Genomic DNA, 21,605 nt, shown 5'->3' with positions numbered 1-21,605 from the left:
GATAAAAATAAACTTGCATGCATTGGATGAGGTCCTTGAGGTTAACAAGCATAGTGGTGAAGTCAAAGATTCTAATGCTAGTATGTATTTTGATTTGTGAACGTATAATTGATTAATATCTACTTTAAACTAAACTTGGGTACATTGAATGAGGTCTTTGAGCTTACCAAGTTGTCCAAGTATAGTGGTGAAGTCTTGCAATAGATTCTAATGCTAGTATAGTGGTGAAGCTGAAATGGACTTCGCATCATTTATGAGACGTCATTCCACTTTGTGGATATATCGTGCACATCTAATGCAGTGAGCATTTTACTCATTTTAGTTGTAGTTAATCATTTTTAGAAAACCAAGAGTGGAGCACCAATTGACAAATTGCATCAATATTACACTGGTATTTTATGTTTTATTTTATTTTACAGTGTCAACCTAAAATTCTATGGAACAATAGAATTTATTTGGAAAATTTGTTTTGCCTTAATCCCGTTTGGGGATATTTGCGTTAAGCTACTAGTTCCTTCTTCAAAGCCAAGTCACATACCATTATAACAATTTCACTTGTATCGGATCAAACTCCAGATGTATGCATATATTCAATTCAAATAACATATGGAGTAAAATTTTCTTCATATTAACGAAACCTTAAGAAAATCTCCACATTTACTGGGAATGTGCAGAGTGCACTGGACGATGCTGAACATGGATACTTCGTGTCTGGAATCTTAAGACATGGTAGCGTTTTTGCAAGCTAATTAAGGTCAGCCTGACCAGACCTGTCTTATTACGTGTACCCTAAGCTCAGCCTTGGTGTAAGCGCCATTCCTGAACTTCTGAGAAACCATGGCGGTAGAGATTTTATGAAGCTTGCTTGGACTGTATTAGTTAAAAAACGATATTAAATACATAATAGCGACGAAAAAAAGAACAATAAGAACTGCGCCAACAGAATGGGATACTCTGCCGTTCACAGAACAGAATGTACAAGATGGTCAGTGAGAGTCCTTGAAACCCGGACCTCAAACCTTATTATTGTTGTTGTCGTCGTCATCACCGAAGTAGCCAGGGGCGCAGTCGGTGGACCGTTGGACGGGGTATTTCAACCCATTTTTCTTGAACTTTCTCAGCGCAGCGTCTCCGAGGTCCACGCCACAGATGTCTGCGAGTCTCACTAAATATAGCAAAACGTCCGATAATTCTTCGCCCAGATGTTCTTTGTCGGCTGCGTCCCAGTCCGGAAGTCCTTTTGGCACTTCGCCTTTCCACTGAAAGATCTCTGACAGCTCGCCTACCTCCCCTACCTGCGACAACGGAACAAGGTACATCAGTTAAGCGGAAAATAATCTTTAGGGACAGTTGCGATAACAAATTTGAAGCCTCCGCTAATTTTAGCAGAGGATTATCGCTAACTCAAAGTTCTTTACGAACTGCGGAGTGCAAAGCGAAAATAACATACGAGAGCCAAGAGAAGGTTGCGAGGGCTGTGAAATTGATCCCAATCTCGCTCCCTTGAGAACTCGGCCATTTTCTTCTGCAAATCTTTAAGTGTAACGTTGCTTTCGCCAGACTCTTTCACGGCTTCCGCGCAGCCGTTATTCATCTTGCTGTCTGACTGATATTCCCAACCGAAACGAAGAGAGTAGATAAACGCCGGCTCAAAACGGCTAGCGCTGATATTTACAAGCTAGAAATCTTGCAACATCGCCACACGTCAGAAAGATTAAAGAAAAAATTCCTAGTCCAAATGAAAGTCGTCCAGACGGAAATTTTAGGTTAACCGAGAAAGAAGAAAGCAAATTACCTGCAACAAGAAGCAAAGTCCCTTACGCCAGCCTGAACTGCTGCCTCGTCGGTCGAAATTTCCGAAAGCTTCACTAAAATGACAGGCCGGCGGTTTGAATCTTTATCGGCACAAAAGTTTCAATCAAACAAAAGGCAAACCAGCCTAGCGCTGGCTGTAAAGGTATCCCACCTCGCTTTCCCTGCGACTGTAGCTTCAGGTCAAGAAGACGGAGAATTTAAAGATTTTGTAAGATGGATCATTTCTGTCAAGAAGCTGGACAATTTAAAGATTTCGTCTAAGAAGACGGAGTATTTAAAGATTTCAGTCAAGATTTGTCAGATACAGAATTCCAACTCTGATCTGGAAGCTGCAGTGGTAGCACAAGTTCGCAATGCAAACTCCTTTTAACGAAAACGCGCACTTTGTCCAGAAAAAAACCGCCTTTACTTTTCACGGTAAGCTCCGGAAAACGGTTTCTAAAACCAGAAATCTCGACCACGCCACGCCATGATGATGATAATGATAATAACAACAACCATAAGAAGACTCGGCGGGCTCCCCTTCCCTGGAGTGGCCACGTGAACATTCGTGCTCTTCATGTGAACATCGTAAGCTTTGAACTTCAAAGTTATAAGACGGAAAAGCATCCACAGTGACGTGTTTTCGGCGGAAAGGGATCGATCATGGGCGGTTGGTTGGCTGTACAAATGCTAGAAACTGGATATTAGCTGTAACTGTAAAATTTATCGAAAAAGCAAAATTTATCGACCAAAAGCATATATATATAGAAGTTAGTATTTTTAGAGCGTTAGAATTTTTATTGTTCAGTTAAGGATTAATTCTCATTGACTTCGTTGTAAAACAGGGTGTTGGAAAAGGTCAAAAGAGGTATAGGATAAAAGAGTATGTATTTTTTGTTCTTCCAGAAAAATGGAAATAGAAAAACATTTCATTTTAGAATGTGAGGCCTTCAAAAACAACAGGGAAAATTATGCAGATATACTGGCAGCAAACTCTTGGAATAATCTATTTAATTACAAATTTGTTGAGAAAAAAAGCTAAATAAACTATCTGTCACCTAATCTATACGTTAAAATAATTTATTTTTTTTTACAATAAAAAAATAACGCTACAACTTTACGCTTGAAAAAATACCACAGCGGATAAGGCCAGTAAAAGCTTTGTTGGCAACCTGTAAAAGTGAGACAGACAGATCTGCATCTGGTCGAAAATTGGATCCACTCGTCCAGCTTGGTAAATAAAAATTAAATTAAATTGTCAGTGGACATTTGGAAATATGTTTCACAAGTAATGATTGAAACAGAAAAAATCTCCTGATCATTGTCATGAGAAATTTGACCAGCAAAGCACGCAAAGCACGCTGCTCTGCAGAATTTGGCCAATCCCAGTTTCACGTGTCAAGCGTCTGATATTTCCCATTTCCCATTCTAACCGAAAGGAGTTAAAAAGGGGACCCTGGGTCGTGTCCCTCGTCTGTAGCTTCTCCAGGTTGGCGCGGGTTAAAGAGAAAAGAAGGCTGGAACCACTGACACTCAGTCAGCGCAACAAAAATCTTTGGCACTGGCATTAGGAATATACTCGGAAATTGCAATTTATTTAAAGTGCATACACGTGGGAGCTGTTTATTGCTCTGTCAAATTCAACATTTCGACCCTTGTGATACGCTTGCGCTGCACTGACATCCGTCGGCACCAACGTTCAAAATTGAACCTTTCCTAGCTTTTCTTTAGGTTGCTGGCCTTTCCTAGATGCGCTAAAAAAATTAGACTTCAAAAAAATTTAAAATATCAAAATCATTAGTCAATTACAAAGGTTAGATTAAATTTTTATATTTCAAAAGAAGGGAAATATTTTTAGTAACCTGTCAATACTTTTTAAGTTTACAATAATTTCGAGTCTTTACTAGCGCATAAATCACCCTGACTAATGATAGTTTCGTAGAAGAGACCAGTCAAAGTCCAAATGACCACATACAATTTAACAATTATGTCATCATTTGGAGACGTTTCCCTGAGGCCCCCAACTTACGCCAACATGCTTCAACTTGCAACAATAAGACATGCAACAGTCATGGTACTATTACACCTAGCACAGGGCAGTAGAGCACATTGAATAACCATTCAACAACTATGCACGTGCTCTCACTCCTTCGTGATTATCCTTGAGTGCTCTTTCCCTGCATCCATTTTTTCCATTTTCATTTGAATTGCAACCCATCATCCATAGAAGGAAAGTTGTCGTTTGACGCTAGACTATAAGGTATTTTTCACTATCCTCCACATATCTTCATTAACATTTGGTTTTTCATTCTATGGATTCTTTAATGCAACACTCCTTGAAGTAATGGCAGCCTTCGTGGTCACACAATGTATCCTGGGCACCATAGAATCCACACCCCAGGAAATCAACATTGTGGCTAGATATTCTGAATGCAATTGCTTGCCATCCTTCCATTCCAAGCATGGGTGGTCAAGTGGTTTTCTACATTGTTAATGGTGCAAATTTTTATTGTCATAATTATATGAATCTACCAACTATGAAAAGAATATTTATCTTATATTGAGGGTATTGGACTCCACAATTATAACTCTCTCATTCAAACTCTTGCTTATTTTGCTTCGTTGCTTAAATCCATACAGATTTCTTGTCCAAGTACCATTTTTCATGAAGTGTTTGTTCTCTATTCAACAAATCAATGAATAACCTATTAAGAAATCTATAGTCAAATCATATAGCATCTTGTTAAGGTTGAATTTTTTCTATCTCAATCCTGCTTAGGGATTTTTAATTTATGTATTTACTTATTCTATTTTATTTGCTTATTTAATAGTGTAAATATTGAAAAATGTTTCCTATTGGTCGTCCTAAGAAGGATAAAATGCAATTGTCAATTGTTGAATCATTTCGCCTTACACAACTTTCTAATCAACCATGTAATATTCAAAATGAAGTTGATGCTCATCTACATGAATATGATGAATCAAATAGTGTAGAGCTTGTTGAAATAGAAAACCCATCAAAGAAACACAAAATAATATTCAAATCTATATGGAATACAAGGTTTCCATGGGCTTATGTTTTAAATCATTTAATGGTAATGAAAGGATAAAATGTTCATGACATGTTAAATTTAAAAGTGAGACTCCATTTTCAAAGGAGGGAACTACCTCTTTTCAAGTTAATGGTATAAGTGGCCATGAAAACTCAAAAGCTCAATTTTTGGTTTACAACTTTTGGAGGGAAAAAGCGATTGAAGCAATATTCCAATCACTAAACATGTAGAACTAATGGTAAATGCGGGGAAGGAGAAAATTATATCAATGATTGAAAACATGTATTTTGTTGCTACATATGATTTATCTTCAGAAATGTATAAGTCAATATGTGACTTGAATTGGTATAAATGCACTCCACACGTGCTTCTAATAGATGAATTTTCTGCATACACAAATACCAAACCAAGAAAATATTTTCTTCAAGTTGCTAAAGAGGTGTATTGGAACAATCTAAAAGAGAAGATTTTACATCGGTCATTTTACTCAATTTCAGTTGATGAAAGCACTGATCAAATTATGGAACACCAATTGATTGTTTATATTACATATTTGACGAATGGAGGAAGAGGTCAATGTTTAACAAAGTTTATATGTTTACTTCAAATAAAGGATGGAATAGCTCAATGTATGTATGATCTAGTGAGAACTCTTTTAGCATAAATGGATTTATATTTGATGAAGTTTGTTGGTTTTGGTTCAGATGGTGCATCTTCCATGAGGGGTATTCATGAAGGTTTATCTCCTAAGCTTTGCATGCTCCTGATTTATTACTTATCCATTGCATAGCTTATAGAGAATCATTAACAAGCAATGAGGCTTCATCTCATTTTCCAGAGTTGCAATATATTAACAAATTTGAAACAAAGTTTATTCATGGCTTGGAAAATCAACTAAAGGACATGCAAAATTGAGAGAGCTAATGTATATATTTCAAATCACTAAGTTAGTGGTCTTACAAATTCATCAAATTAGGCAGATCTCAAGAGTAAAGGTCATGGAAAGACTTGTTAAACTCATGCATTATTTGTTAGGATTGGGAGTTAGGGGAGAAAAAACTTTATGAGTTAGAAACAATATTTCAAGTGCAAATTTGCATCCATATACTTGTAGACATGTTCGTTGAATTAAATAAGTTGAATCAAAATTTCGAAGAGGATCATGTTGATATTACATATATTGACACTACTTTAGATGTTTCTATTAGCATGCTTGGTAAACGATTTTTGGAAAGCATTTTTGGTGTAGATGCAGTGCATATGTCTTCCTTTTTAGTTAAAGCATAAAGAGGAACCCTTGAAGTTGTAGATAGCACATGTATGGTACATTTACATCCATTTAGGTTTGAAAATTTTCCAAAGATGAAAATATTCGGGGCTACTATATGATTGTATTCTTTTGGGAAAATGTTTTATTGTAAAGGTGATTAAATCTTTAGATAGGAGATTCATAGATTTACATGTATTTAATGTGGCTAAGCTTTTCACTTCTCAACATTATTATGAAGAAGTGAATGATATAAACTTTCCAACAAAAAGATAGTTGAAATGTTTATGTGAAAAAATTTAGTGTTGGGGAATCATCTATTGTGGATACTGCTAGATGTTTGGGTGAAATGAATGAATTTATTTGTGCTATATGTAAACCATACCCTAAAAATGATATGTATGGCATGAGACCTATGTGGAGATGAACATGAATGATTTGAAGACTTTCCATATTTGATGCAATTATGGCAAGCTATTCTTGTTATCCCAACAACCACATCAGTGTGTGAAAGAAGCTTCTGAAAATTAAACAGGATAAAAAATGATGATAGATAAAGACTTTCATTGGAGACACTAGATATGTTAATGTTTATATCTCTAAGTGCACATCATGCTCTAAATGAGGTAGATTGGAATGCTACTTATGATGTATGGAAATAAATGAAAACTAGAAATCCATTTCTATTGGGAAAATATATTTATATTTTCAATTATGTAAGTCCAAATACTTTTGAAGATCATCGAATTATGTTTAGCATTTTATAATGGAATTTGAGAATTTTTTTGTTTATTTACTAGTTATATTCAGATTTTATAGTGTTTTATTGAAGCTACTCTTTAAAATTTAAAGATTTAGAATGGCACTATTTCATTATGGAATTTTTTTGAGGGGTTTATTTAATATATACTTTTTAGTAGAAGTGAATTTTTTTTATAACCTTTCATCTTTGAAGGGTCAGATGAATATATTCCCTTCTAAATGGAATTAAGAGCAAGCCTTCAAATTTGATCATTGGTCAGCACACGCAGTTCGAATGGTGTCACTTGGACGTACAACCCTACTTTCAAAGGCATATCTAACCAGACGATTTGAAATTAATTGTATTGTGTGACAGTCAAATTGTTTCTTATTAAATATTTTTATAAATCAAATTATAAATATGGTATAATATAATATTAAATAAATAGCTATAATTTTAAAATAATTTTTTTTATTTAAAATGTTTTTAATTACCTTTTCTATTTAAAATATTTTTTATATTTTCTCAAAAATATATGTTTTAGATTTCTATGGATTATTCAAATTTAATAATGAAATATTTTATTTAAGAAATATATGTTTTATATTTTATATAAAAAATATATCTGTTTTAGATTTTTATGGATTATTCAAATTTAATAATGAAATTTAAAATTATGAGGATTAGATTAATTGGTGGAGTTTCTATTATTAAAGCACTTTATTAGTGGGGAGATTACTGGGTTAATTTTCTTCAACTTCGCTGCTAAATTGGGAGCTTTTCTAATAACTCAAGTTTTAAAAATCTATGTGGAAATTTGGTTAAAATTAACCAAAAAAAAAAAACCTTAAAAAAACTTCTATAAGTTAGATTACATCATTTCCTACGAATTTCAATCTGGTGATTATGGAACTGCTGAGGAGTTCATCACGGCCATGAACAAATATTATCAGCCTCAGGAGAGTGGGAAAAAGGATTGAAGAGCACGAGAGCTTTGCTTTCACAGCTGAAGTGGATGTGATGCAATAAATTCCATACAGTGCACAATGCAGCGAGAAGAGACAGACGGTCAAGATTTTTGGGTACTATTCCAGATTTTGTCGAGGTTTTGTTGGGCAGAGGTTACTCTGTGGAGCGTAGTGCTCGCCGTTTGAGTCGGGTAATCTGCAATGGCTTTAACGAAATCTTGTTTTTATAGGGTAATATGTTCTGAGTAGTTTGTTGTTCTAATGGAGTATATGTCAACGAGATGCAACCATGGCTTGAAATAAAGGGTGGATCTCAGACTACATGTAACTACAATTTTGGGGAAATTTTAAAATTTGTTGTTTCAAGCACTGTAGAATCGAATCAACTAGAAATGCATTCAAACATGACAACGGAACAAGAATTTTCAGAACCTGTGGAAACAAATGATCTAGGGCAAGTGAAAATTGCCTCATCTACTAAAGCTAGGAAGTGGGTTTGGATCAATGCCAAACAGTATGGGAGCATTTTAAAACATAGACTAGCCCATCTAAAATGGGAGCAAACAAGGAAAAAATAGTCTCAAGGAGAAAGTACTCAGGTCTTTTGCAATAAGCACTCAAACAAGTCCCCTCTGCAAGCATGTGGCAACAACAAGTCCAAAGGAAAAGTCATTGATGATTCTGCCTTCTATAGTCCCACATCCACACCTCTCACCTGGTCATCTGATCTTTATGTGAAAGAATTGTTAAATGCAAAACAGAGGTTGGAGGTTTTAGAAGCTAAAGAGTGAGAAAGATATCATAATATTCATATAATAGCAGTTTAGAACAAGGCTTTAGCAAAAAGCAATAAAGTTTTGAAAGAACAAGTGGCATTGCTACAAGAAGCTCTCCTCATAGGGAAGACATAATGGAAACGCATGAAGGCGGATGTGAAAAACATAAAGAAATATGTAGTGGAAAGTACATAGGTGGTGAATGCAAAACCATCCTAGGATAAAGAGAAAGTGATTGCCCAAATAGAAAACCATGAAGAGAAAGCAAGAGAAGAAAGGAAAGGAGATTCCACAAAAGTTTCCAAAACTTGGGCTCAATTTATTAGCAATTTTGCTAATAGGGAAGGAGAAACAAACATTCGCGTTGAGAACATGTAAGATAGAGAAAGCAAGGAAAGAAAAAATAGAGCAGCAAACATAATTATTAAATGGGTGAAAGACTATGGGAAAAATGAATGTACTCTTGACCTTGCAAGGGACTTCTTGAAGGACAAGTTGCTATGGAAAAGACAAATATGTCAAGAATGGAGGGTGGGTAAGTTTAACAGTGAGAGGGTCAGGCCCATAAAATTCATCATGCCTAGCTTGTGTGATAAATATATCATTTTAAGCAAGAAGCATCTCTTGAGGGGTTCTCGCTTTTTTCTAGAAGAAGATTTAACTATACGGCAATGGGAGGAAAGGAGGGAGGAAATGTTAAAGGTTAGGACAACAAGAGATGAAGGCAAGAGAGCATGGATTTATAAAGGTAAAGTTGTGATAGCGCGATTTGGACCTGTTGACATGGCGAATTTTCGCTATACCAACAAGGGGAACTAACCCGATCATAGACCCCAATTAGATCTGCTTTCGTTTGGAGTGGCTAGTTCCAACGGGTTTTAAAGGACCCCGTGAACTATTATAGGTGTTGAGAGATTGCTTCCTGGAGGAAAACTTCAATTGAATCAACAAAAGAAACAACTAACCTATATGCATTAAATCCTATCTACAATGTCGTTAACTACTCTAATTTAGTCCTAACTATCCTAATCTATCCTGCAAGAGCATAACAAAAGGGAGGTTAAACATCACAGGTAAATTCCAAGTCCAAATGAATTAATTAATGGTTCACATAAGAACAAGGCTGCATCAAATCTAAATTGCAATCCAATCACTCATACAGGAATACACATTCCTTTTTATACAAATAAAGCTTGCAACTAATGTCTAACACAGTTTCAAATCAGGGACTGCCTATGAATTAACTATGATGAAGAATTACATTCAAACAACCAAGGCCAATCATAAGTTGTATTGTTATCAATATGCACAAAAACAAAACACATTTGTATTTATGCCAGCAACGACACCCTGTTTCAAAACATATAAAAGCAAAAGACCTTAAATCTGAAACAAAAGGTTCCTCGTTCAACCAAACAATTTTCTTTTTTCATAATAAATCAAAGTTGTTCTTTCTAAACAAAAAAATCCCTGATCTCATTTCTGGAGGTAATACTTATGTGGTCGGGAATGACTTTCCATCTTCCCTTCTTTTCGCCTCCCCTATTTTCATTACACAGATCAAAATATACAGATGAGAACAGTCGGTGAAACTGCTAACACGTCGAGGTCACCTTTGCTGGAGCATTCTACTTCCTGGGGGAATGAATGGATGCCGATGGAACAGAGAATGACTGCGTATCATTTCTTTGCACCTATGTGGAGTGGCTATCATTCCCAATCATTTCTTGAAGGAAACTGAAGATTTTGCGCTCATCATCCCCCATCTGGCATGCTTTGAGGTGTATCTGGAGGAAATGACATCTTGATGGATCAGTGTTGCCATGAGTGCTTCAATTTCGCCTCTCATCTCTTGATCCTCGCCTACAGAGATATTTAATCATTAGCTATGGATATAAAAAAAATATAACAGAAATGCTTAAAAACACAAATCTTGCCTTCATTAAACGTCTATATCATCAACAGGAAAAAATGTGAAAGAATCGACCCCTGGTTTTTTAATTCATGCACTGATTGAGTCCCGCAAGCATAAATCCGATTTACATTGAAAATCGTTGCACAACACATACTGGATCCGAAATCCAGACTTGAAATATTATAGGCGGGAACCTATACCCTATTGGGTCCGGCATATGGGATTTTCCATTAAAAACCGTGACCACATCATTTTATTGAATACACAAAAAAACATGGAAAAAATCATGGCTGGGCCATTTAGTCGGACTTCAAATCTTATATACCCAAGCCTATAATTATCGACGGGTCCGCTGTATCACAAATCGCTTTATGTATAAACAATGAACTCTGCCGATTGCGATAAGCGATGGGGCGGCAGACCCGAAATACATATGAGCCACGTTTAATAGTCCCTTCAGACCTGCAACATAAGCTTTCCCTTTGAAAACCCCAACCACAACGTATTATCACAATACAAGGGAATACACAAGAAAACCCACAGCCGACCATAGGGCCGGACTTGAAAGAGTATGCACCTGAATCAATAGTTATCAGCAGGTCCGCCGTATTGCAAATCGCTTTATATATAATCCCCGAACCCTGTCGATTGCAATATGCGATGGGTAAGCGGACCCGATAACGTTTATATTTTACTTTATAGTCCTGTCAGGTCTGCTATATTGCATCGGCCTTATGTATAGGCTCCGACTTCTGCCAATTACGATATGCGAAGGGCTCTAGACCCGAAATATATGTATTCTAGATAATAAAGCCGTTGGGTCCAGAAAACAGGTGTGACTTATATGTATATAGCCTTGGAATCCCGCCAATTGCGATATGCGATGGGCCTCCGAACCCGAAATATATGTAATGTGGTTAATAATGCCATCAGGTCCGGTGCCTTATGGTGAACATCATGCCTTAGTATTGATTCCGATAGGAGAAAGGGGTGATTTGTGCATGTTTTGTGAAGTATTTTTGTTGTAAAGAGTTATGATGGAGATAATGATGCGATAGAAGGTTTCGTGGGTCGAAAAAGTCCTTATGAGGATATGAATGAAGGGCTTAGAGAGGGTTATAGATGAATCATGTGGCAAGGATTTATTAAGGGGGTCTTGACCATTTAAAAGTTGAAGATTTGACTTGGCAAAGAGTTAAAATCCCTGGGATAAAACAAATCATTTGGAGGGGTGCAGGATCAACTTCTGGGAGACCCATTCAAAATTGCTACCAGGGAAAATTTTAATAGGGTGGTTGTTGTGGCCACAACAAATGGCGAACTGTTGGGCAAACCAGTTATCTTTGTTTCCAAATAAACCTTGGATCAATAGAACATCAGGGTGTTAAAATAAACTTGAAATGCAAACTGTATAGATGGACAGGCATGGGTTCCACTTCAACATTAATTTCTTTAGGTGGGATAAAGACAAATAGCTTCTACATACTGATAGGGTTTTGACAAGGATTCTCCAAAGGTAATATTATGGAATTTATTGACCTTCCTTTACCTGTTTCCTACTTTCAAAAATCCTTTCGAGGCCATCACTGGTCTGTCAATACCTATTTAGGTGTGTACCTCAGCTCTTTATTGCTCATCAAACTTGATGTAGATATGTTTATCTACACTTCATATGAGAATTTCAGTGCTATATTTTCATATGATTGAATGGGGCGCAGTCATGGATCATGCCATATTTTTAAACCGCTTAACCAAGGTTGGGCTTGTTGTGTCAACCGTTACTCTGAGCCTAGCAACAGTCCTTACTCTAACCGGCTTCCCAAACAACCTGTCCTTCCAGATTGGCACAAGGACTTAACATTTCATTTTCTTTTAAATAATTCCTTCCAGTTTTAGGCACAAGGACTAGAGCACAATTGGATTTGCCACATGGTATATGACAGTGAGTTTTAGCCCATGAAAGGAGATTTACTTGTAGATGACAAGTATTGGAGAATTTAGTGTGGTGGATGGGACCAATGGAGAATAACTGCAAACCTTGCAGGCAAGCATAGGCTAGGTTTGAGTGGGATTTATTTAAAATGTAGCGTTCCTCCATGCCAGTCCAGCCCTAGTTACACATTGTTTTGTTTTATAAAGATGCCCCTACATGCTCCAGTATCCGGGTTATCAATAGATCTTACCTAGTTCCCAACAGATGTTAGTGAGTGGCTTCAATTTGAATTCCACAACTGGTTTCCAAGCTCTCATAGGCTCATTGAAAGTTTGTTTGATTTGCAAGGTAATGATGGATTTAGGATCAGTAGACTCATCAACAGGTTAATGGAGGTGAAAGATGAAGGTGGTAAATGAGGGCAACCTGAAAAGGTAAAAACAAGACTGGAGGACCGAAATCAGTTGGTTGAAAAGGACTGCAATTCAAAACAACAAGAAAATAAACTTTGCAGAAAAAAGAAGAAAGGAAAAGATGGAAATGTGACTAAACTAACAACAAAAATAAAATGAATTCTAACCTATTCAGGAGATAAACACCATGTGGTGACTACTGGAAGTATCTCTTCAGATGTTGGCCATTAACAGGGAGTTTTTCAGTTTCTCCCTGTAAAGTTTTCAACCTGTAAGTTCCTTGACCAATTTTTTCCACAACTTGGAATGTGCCCAGCCATATGTGTAGGAATTTCATATGTTTACCTTTTGGCTCATTCAACTTGTCCCATTTTAGGACTAGCTCTCCTACTTGGTAATCTTTATCTCCTACCAGATGGTGATCAAACCACCTCTTCACAATAATTTGGTGATTTCTGAATTCATTTCTGGCTTTATCTCTCAATTCCTCCAACCTCACGAGTTGGTTGATCCTTTCTTGAAACAAGGCTGAAGGGGTTCCTCTTGAAGCTTGGGAGAGCTATAAAGAGGGAAGGGTAACATTTGGAGGCAAGATGGCTTCTTTTCCATAGACGAGGAAGTATGGGGAGTTTTCTAAGGCCACTTTTGGGGTGACCCTATCGGCCCAAAGGGCATTTGTTAGAGCGTTGTGCCAGTTCCTCTGGTTGTCAGCGACAGATTTACGGATTATGCGTATGAGGTTCTTGTTTGAGGACTCTGTAACTCCATTTCCCTGGGGGTAATAGTTCGATGCATAACTTATGTGAATTTATTTATCAATAGCAAATTCAGTCAATTTCAGTGATGAAAAGTAAGAAGCATTATCAAATATGAGAGCGTCAGGAATGTCATACCTATTGATAATGAATTTCTTAATAAATGATATTACCTCATCTTTATTCACCTTCCGAAGCGGGATGGCTTCGGTCCATCTGGTGAAGTAGTCAGTCGCTGTGAGTATATAATTATGCTACTGTGAATATTTTGGAGTGATATCACCTATGACATCGAGGCCCCATTGCTGGAATGAGCGATAAATCATAATGGCCCTGAGGGGAACGGCTAGATTTCTTTCTCGTCCTACGACAGTTTGACATACCTTGCATTTCCGAGCATAGGCATGCGAGTCTCTAAACATTGTGGGCCAATAATACCCTGCTCTTAATATTTTGTGAGTAGTGGTCTCTTCGCCATAGTGACCGCCTGTTGGGCCGTCATGCATTTCTTTCAAGAAATGGTAGGCATCATCCTTTTCCAAACACCTCAGCCAGATTCCATCATAATTTTTTCTGTATAATGTGTTATTGGCCAAATGATACTGATTAGATTTCAATTTGAGCGCTCTCCATTGTGATGCATCCATGTGTTCAGGACATGACCCCTGTGTAAGATAAAAGTGGATGTCATAATACCACGACTCAGGATCCAAAAGGGCTTTCGACATTTCGCACTCACACATCAACGCTTCATCAATCCATAGGGGCTCCTCCATGAATTCCACTTGTGCATTCTATAAGTTCTACGCTTTTGGTTCTTCAGACGCCCCTACTTTCTCCACCAAGGCTTCTGCCGTGAGCTCACATAGTCCCTGCCCTCGAACTATCTTCGTCGACTTAATCTCGAGGTCGTATTCTTGAAGTGCGGTTATCCAATTTCCTCTCTGTTCACCCATTTCTTTCTGCACGAAGAGGGCTCTTATAGCAAGATGGGGAATAATCACTTTAGTCTTGACCTTTAATAAATAAGGGCGGAAATGTTTTATGGCCTTAAAAACTGCAAAGCCTTGTTTCTCCACGTCTGGGTAGTTTAGTTTTGCTCCCTGGAGATTAGAGCTCGTATAGGAAATGGGGAATTCGTTGCCCTTGTCATTTTTTTGGGTGAGGATTGCGGCATATGAAACATCAGAAGCGAAAGTATACAAGAGGAATTCCTTGCCGAAATCGGGACTAACCAACGCAGGGGCTTCTGCGATGGCCTCTTTAATTCGCTGAAACGCTTTCTTGGCTTCATCACTCCACTTATACACCACGTCTTTCTTCATCATTAGCTGCATGGGGTGCACTATTTTCGCAAAACCTGAGACAAATTTCCTAATGAAATTGATCTTCCCGAAGAAAGATTGCATTGCCCTTTTATTGGCAGGGGGTTGTATTCTCATGATGGTCTCTATTCTTTCAGGATCAATAACAATCCCTTCTTTAGAGAGGATGTGACCCAGTAGTTTCCCTTCTGTGACTGCGAAGACGCTCTTCTTGGGATTCAACGATATTCCATACCTTCGGCATCTTTCGAAAATTTGTTTCAGGTGATAAATATGATCCCTTTTGCGATATGAATACACAGTAATGTCATCCATGTACACTACTACTGATCTATTGATCAATCCTCGGAAAGCTATGTCCATGGCTCTCTAGAATGTGGCACCCGCATTAATAAGTCCAAAAGGAATTTTACGATATGCGTAAGTGCCCCATTTAGTGTTGAAGGTTGTCTTTAGCTAATCCCCATTAGATACCAACACTTGATTATATCCTGAAAACCCATCTAATACGGACAACATTTCAAACCCAGAAACGCACTGAAGGATGTGTTCCATAGAAGGGATAGGATAGTTATCCTTTTTCGATGCTTTTTTCAAGTTTCTGAAATTGATACACAGTCTGATGTTTCCATTTTTCTTTCTCATTGGCACAAGATTGGCTACCCAGCGAGTGTGTCTGACCGGAAAAATGATTTTAGCATCTAGCATTTTGTTTAATTCTTTCTTCACCAACAGTTCCAGGCTTGGATGCATCTTGCGAAGATTTTGTTGGTAGGGCTTAGCCTCCTTTTCCAAAGGAATTACATGCCGCATAACGCTGGTATCAAAGGTTTTTAGGTCTCCATATGCCCATGCAAAGACGTCCTTGTATTCTTTAAATAGCTTGACAAATGCAACCTTTTCTTGTGGAGAGCACCCCAAGCCCAAATTAACAATTTTTAGGTCTTCTTTGGTTCCAAGGTTGACCGATTCGTACTTCATGGATGAGCTATGCATTTTGAAATTAGTTGGCTTTTTGAATTTATCATACAGGTCATACAAGTGCTCCATCTTAACAACTGACTTGGGAATTGTATTGAACTGATCTTTTTCCTCACCTTCCCTCTCATTCATAAGCTTGTCATGTTCTTTTTCATTGATGACTACATTCTTGAATGTCTTCTCGCAGTGCAAGAACTCTAGGATTTTCTCATCATCTTCGAACACTTGCCAGTTTGAGATGTTATCAGGCATGGATGGTCTAAAAATCAATTCAACATAACATTTATTCTTCTTTAATCTAAAATCAGGAAAAAAATTTGCAACCATACCAGTGATCAAATCGGCATCTTGGTTTTGTCCTCGAGGTATGTATGTGATATTTAAGGAATCAAAACTGTCAATTAAGTTCCATACCTCATGTTGGTATCTTACTAGGTGTGGCGAATTACAGTGTATCCTCTTCCTTACTTGGTCCACAATTATCTGCGAGTCACCAAAAACTTTAAGATTTTTTACCTTCATATCAATGGCCCTTTTCAGGCCCTGCAGCAAGCCTTCGTATTCTTCCTGTTGTTGGTGCACGTGAACTCCAACCGATTGGCCATCAGATGTTGGTTCCCTTGTGGATCAATGAGAACGCTCCCAGCACTTGCACCTTCAAGGCAGTTAGAGCCATCAAAATAGAGTGTCCAAAATATAGAGTCTAATGTTACATCAATTGAATTTCTTCCTACGAAACTAGTTCTATCATCTACTATATTATAGGGTGGTTCATCAATTGGACTATAGGGGAGAGCTTCCAACTGTGTGTTTATTGGAGTTTCTTCAATTGTTTCCGCATGGAATTCTCCAAAACAGGTTTTTGTGGCACAAACATTGAAACTATAATTCCCAAGGATAGAGTTGGTAAACATTACAGGTTCATTAGGGCTGTTTAATTCCATCACCACATACTTCATGTATCTTTCATGATCAACTCTTAGCATATCACCCTTCCCCTTCTAAGGTAGCAAGAGATGGGACCAATCAGTTGAGAAATATCCATTCAGTTTTGCTGACCAATCCCTACTAAGCAGCATTCCATAAGCCTCAGGTATATCGACTACCACTATATCAATGACTTGTGTGTATTGTGGTTTAGCAACCATCTGAATCAGCACATCTTTCAATTCCCCAATTACTTTTACATTTGTCCTATCCAATTGCATAATTTGAGTCCCAATTTTCTTGGGTATCGCATCCAGTATTTTAGCAACAGCGTAAGGCATCACAGTGGACGAGGCACCGGAATCTACCAGGCAATTTTGTACATTCATGTTGAGGATTTCAAATGTGATAAGGAAAGGTGGAGTCATGGATTTTGATTTCCTCCCTATCATCATTGCAGTGACATCTTGGGGGTTTCGATTCATTTTAGACAGAGTGGCTTCCATAGTTGATGGTATTTGGGTTGTACTAGGGGTACTAACAAGTCTGGACACCGACTTCTTGGTTTGGCTGCTTGGGATGGTGGGAGTTTTGCAATTCCACTCATTCATAGCTTTCAAGAGAAAATCTCTTTACAACGTTAATTTTAGCAAATCAAAATACATGATTGATGAGCCCCAGAAATGAGTAATTATATGGGCTCATTCAACCTCCTAATTCGACTTAATCCACCATTATCATTATTTTATTGCATGTTTTTTATTATATTTATGCTAATAGAGTGAATTGGGTTAGTCATTATGCCAACAAGTCTAATGTGTGCTTTATGCAGATTTTTGGTCAATTTTGAGACAAAATCAAAGGTTTAAATGAGCACTTGGCAACCAAATTCGTGGAGAGGATTTGTAGGAAGGTGTCCCCTTCATTTATGAGCCCTTACCTCGAATTCTCCATAAAAAACATGGAGCACAAGGGGCAGGAAAGCAAGTCAAGTAGGACTGCTGTTAACTGCAAGTTTTGGCAGCCGAGTCCCTAAAGTTTAGGAGGACTATTGGGGTCCTCAATTTGTATAAATAAGAAGGCTTAGGGCCTCATTCCAGTTAGTCATTTTTTAGGCAAATGTTAGTAATTTTTTAGTCAATTTGTATTCAGTTTTTAGTCAGATTGTAGTCAGATGTTAGTTCGATTTTAGTTAGTAGGTTATCTCTGCATTTCAACACATTTTCGAGCTTTTCTTGTAGACAGTTTTTGGGATGTAACTATTATTTCTTGATCAATAAAGATGGATCCAGCTTTGCACCAGATCTAATATTTCTTAGGAGGCTGTAGCTCTTGGGGTTGGGCCCAACCCAAGTGCCCAGTACCTCCTTTGTGTACTTTTATGTGTCTTTGCTGCATTCCTAGAATAATTTTTGTTACTTAGATTAACATATTGCTTTGTTATTTAGGTTGTTTTTGATGATTGAAATAGCTTTTCATGTTCAGGTTGGTTTGATAGGTTTGTAACAAAAAATATCTTTGAAAAAGGCCATCAAGCAACCCTTGATCTCACCTCTCCCTCCTTGGGACCATGAGCTGAGACCAAGGTGTCCTTGCTGCCACAAAAATGTTGTTCTTGCTTCTTCATGCAATTGCTAGTGTTAGATTCTTAGTTGTAAAAGTTGATATCAGTTGTGATTACATGTGTAGATCTGTTCTTGCTTAGTTTGCATAGTTATCTTACATGATTTCCTACCAATAAAGTTCTGTTCATCATGATTGTTGGGTTTCTAGGTCAAATTAGGTCAAGATAGCTAGATCTTTGGTTTGCATAGTATTTGTTTGATTAGTTTTGAGAAATAGTGTGCAGAGCATCTATGATACATCCTTGCCTACCCTTCCTCCATCATGCAACCTATTCCAACCCCTCACTCAAGATTTATTCCCTCCATTTGCCACACTTTCCCAACTAACCCTAATTTCTACGTTCTTGTGCAAAATCGCTTTCTTATCCTTTGAACCAATCCAGCGATCACCTTCATGTTTTATCTTCATTAACAGATTCCTATACCCTATAACACCCTCATCCAACCTTCATTTCCTTTTTCCCACCATTTTTTCTCCTCCAAACCTTCAAAAATCCTCTTTCGGATCTTCCTGTAGAACATCCTGTAGAACCCCTACAGACTTCTTATAGAAGATCACGTGAGTAGTTTCTCGAGATCTGATCACTGTGAAACTCTCTGGAAGGGTGTTAGGGACCCCTTAGGCCCTCTTCTCACATTCCTAACCTCATGCAAGCACCCTCACCATTTCCTTCCATCAGTTAACCTCTGCACAGTAAAGCAAACAGTTAAAGCACATGCATAATAATTCTACAAAATTACTCAAAAATACAAAAAGATGTTTCTTCCAGATTTTACTTCAGAAGTAGCTTAGTCACATGCATTTTACCTTTCCAAGAGTCAATGGCATCCATTTCAGCAGCTTTCATCTCTTTCTTGCACCAGTAGGGTTAGTTGGTAAAACTAGGGTTTGCTAGGGTTTGCATTTCCTTTCAGTTTTTAGTTTCTTTCTGCAAGTAGATTAGCCTCCTTTGAGTTAGCTTTCATCCATGAGTTAAAAGCTTCTTCTAAGAGCTCATAGAAGTTGGCTTAAGCTCCTAGTGAACTTGTGCCAGCTGATCAAGTGACAATCGTGGAAAGAGCTAGTACTTGTGCATATAGCACTGTCGCTTCCAAGTTTGTTACGAACTACCAGGTTGATAAAAGTAAAGAAGGGAGTCCCAGGAGTTGCAACATCATTGCTGCAATACTGGGGCCCACCATCTTTTTGGCGCCGTTGCCGGGGAAGCGTCAGAGTATTAGTGATTACTGCTTTTATTCTATTTTCTACTACAACCTTCTGCTAAGTAGTTTATTTCATTTCCATTCCGCAATTTCATTTTTGCAAAAGTAGATTAGACATTTCCTGCTTTCATAGATTAGCATTTCAATTCTACAAGCGTAGATTAGCATTTCAATTCTGCAATTTCCATTCTGCAAGCGTAGCTTAGCATTTCATTCCTACAATTTCATTTCAGCAACATAGATTAGTCCTTTCCTGCTTTCATTTCAATTCCGCATTTTCATTTCAGCAAGATAGATTTTAGTTAGTTGCAGTTCAATCTATTTTAGTTTTGCAGGTACAAGCAGAAAATAAATAAATAAATAAAATAAAATAAATAAAATAAAAATCAACCAAAAAGATTTCCTTTCATGCCTTGTAGGAGTAGAGATAAGTCAGAAAAATGTTTTCACAACACCCCCACTGCTTCACACAGCCAACCTTCTCTCTTCTTTGATGGCTGTGATTAAGAAGAACCCTTAGGTGGACAGCAAGACATATTTGAAGAACTTCTAGGGGAGAAGAAGAAGAAAACATTCCTCTGGAGTGAATGGCTACAAATAGAAATGTTGGGAGCAATACCTTATCCAAAAATGAATTTGCAAATCAGATGGAAGATCTCAAGAGCGAGGTGAGGCAGTTTCTTGCCATGCAACTAGATACATTGCGGATCCAAAAGAAGCAAGAGGAAGCCGAGAGGGCTTTGGCCATCTTTTGTCCCAAGTGCACTAGAAAGCATCCTAGGAACGAATGTCCATTGCACTCCATAGAAGTGTGTTTTGTCTGTGAAGAAGACCATCTTACGAATCAGTGCCCTTCCTTTCCTGGACTTAAAGTTGCATATCAGAGGGCCAAAGGTGCCACTGAACCACTCTATTTCATGAACCAAAGGAGGCTACATGGACCCAGACCTTACCAGCAGGGAATGCAAGGGACATTCCAGACTTATTATAACCCCTATCAAGCCACTTCCATGCCTTCTTGGGGTCCCCCTGCTCATCCTTCCTGGTCCACACCCCCTCCTTGGTCGTATCCATCTCAATATCATGCTCAACCAGCTACTCATCCATTTCACCCCTATGCTCAGCCACAGCCTCAGTGGAATGCACCTCATTAGGGGTGGAGGCCCCAGTACAATTCTCCTCCCGCTCCTTTGCCTCCACCACCTGCCCAACCACAACCCCATCCACATCCATCTCAAATATACACCCCCACTCAACTACTCATATCACCATTTCCAAACCCGCACATTGGAATAGCTCAACCCAATTGCAAAGCTGAGGCACAACATGTCCAAATGACTCCTCTTGAGCTCAATGATATTCATCGTAGCTTAGGAAGGGTATTGCAAAAAAGAGACTATATTGAAAGCATTGAAGGACCACATCCAGCAAAAGAAGATTCAAAAGAGGAGATCAAAGAACCATGGGCTACACTTGATGAAGAGAAGACATCAGAATCAGAGATCAAGAGAGCTCCCTCATGGTTACCATCAAATCCTCCATGTATTCAAGAGAAAACTCAGTAAAAAGAGGAAGATGTGAAGGTCATGATAGAAGGTGACATGAAGAATGATCCAGATCAGCAAAAGGACCAAGGATATCAGAGCTATATTGAGATATGGTTCCAGATGGTCACTAAGTTGTAGCAGTACTCTCTTCCTCAGCTATGTTTGATCCCTTCAAAGTCAAATCATTTGGTCTCTGAAATCTAGATACTTGTCAAAGCATGCATTTCAAGCATCCACATCATTTTTTCTATCATCTCGATGTGCACATGGCTCCATTGGAAGTATTCTTATACTTGAAAATGATTTTTTTTCAAGTAGGGTAGGGTAGGAAAAAAAGAAAAATGAAAAAATGAAAATAAGAGGAAAATAAAAATCTAA

At 37.9% G+C, this 21,605-nt stretch overlaps 1 protein-coding gene across 2 annotated transcripts; it reads right to left on the bottom strand.

The window, feature by feature from the left end:
* Positions 1–607: 607 nt before the first annotated feature.
* LOC149238346 (uncharacterized) lies at positions 608–2,346 on the bottom strand. Of its 2 annotated transcripts, none has more exons than XM_089366964.1 (3): positions 1,796–2,346; positions 1,451–1,678; positions 608–1,295 (listed from the first exon to the last, which is right to left on the bottom strand). In XM_089366964.1, exons 2-3 carry the CDS (start codon positions 1,592–1,594, stop codon positions 1,014–1,016), a joined length of 426 nt encoding a protein of 141 aa, XP_089223090.1. In that variant the 5' UTR covers positions 1,595–1,678; positions 1,796–2,346; the 3' UTR covers positions 608–1,013. The 2 variants fall into 2 exon arrangements, with proteins under 2 accessions (XP_089223090.1, XP_089223089.1); XM_089366963.1 differs by having other exon boundaries at positions 1,451–1,686; positions 1,796–2,345.
* Between the last annotated feature and the right edge of the window lie 19,259 nt (positions 2,347–21,605).

Source organism: Pinus tabuliformis, chromosome 8 (genome assembly GCF_031772625.1).
Source record: "Pinus tabuliformis cultivar Carrire ecotype Pingquan chromosome 8, CPIR1, whole genome shotgun sequence".
NCBI classification, from domain to species: domain Eukaryota; kingdom Viridiplantae; phylum Streptophyta; class Pinopsida; order Pinales; family Pinaceae; genus Pinus; species Pinus tabuliformis.
The sequence above is the reverse complement of the archived record's forward strand: the minus strand, read 5'-3'. Positions and strand labels throughout refer to the sequence as shown.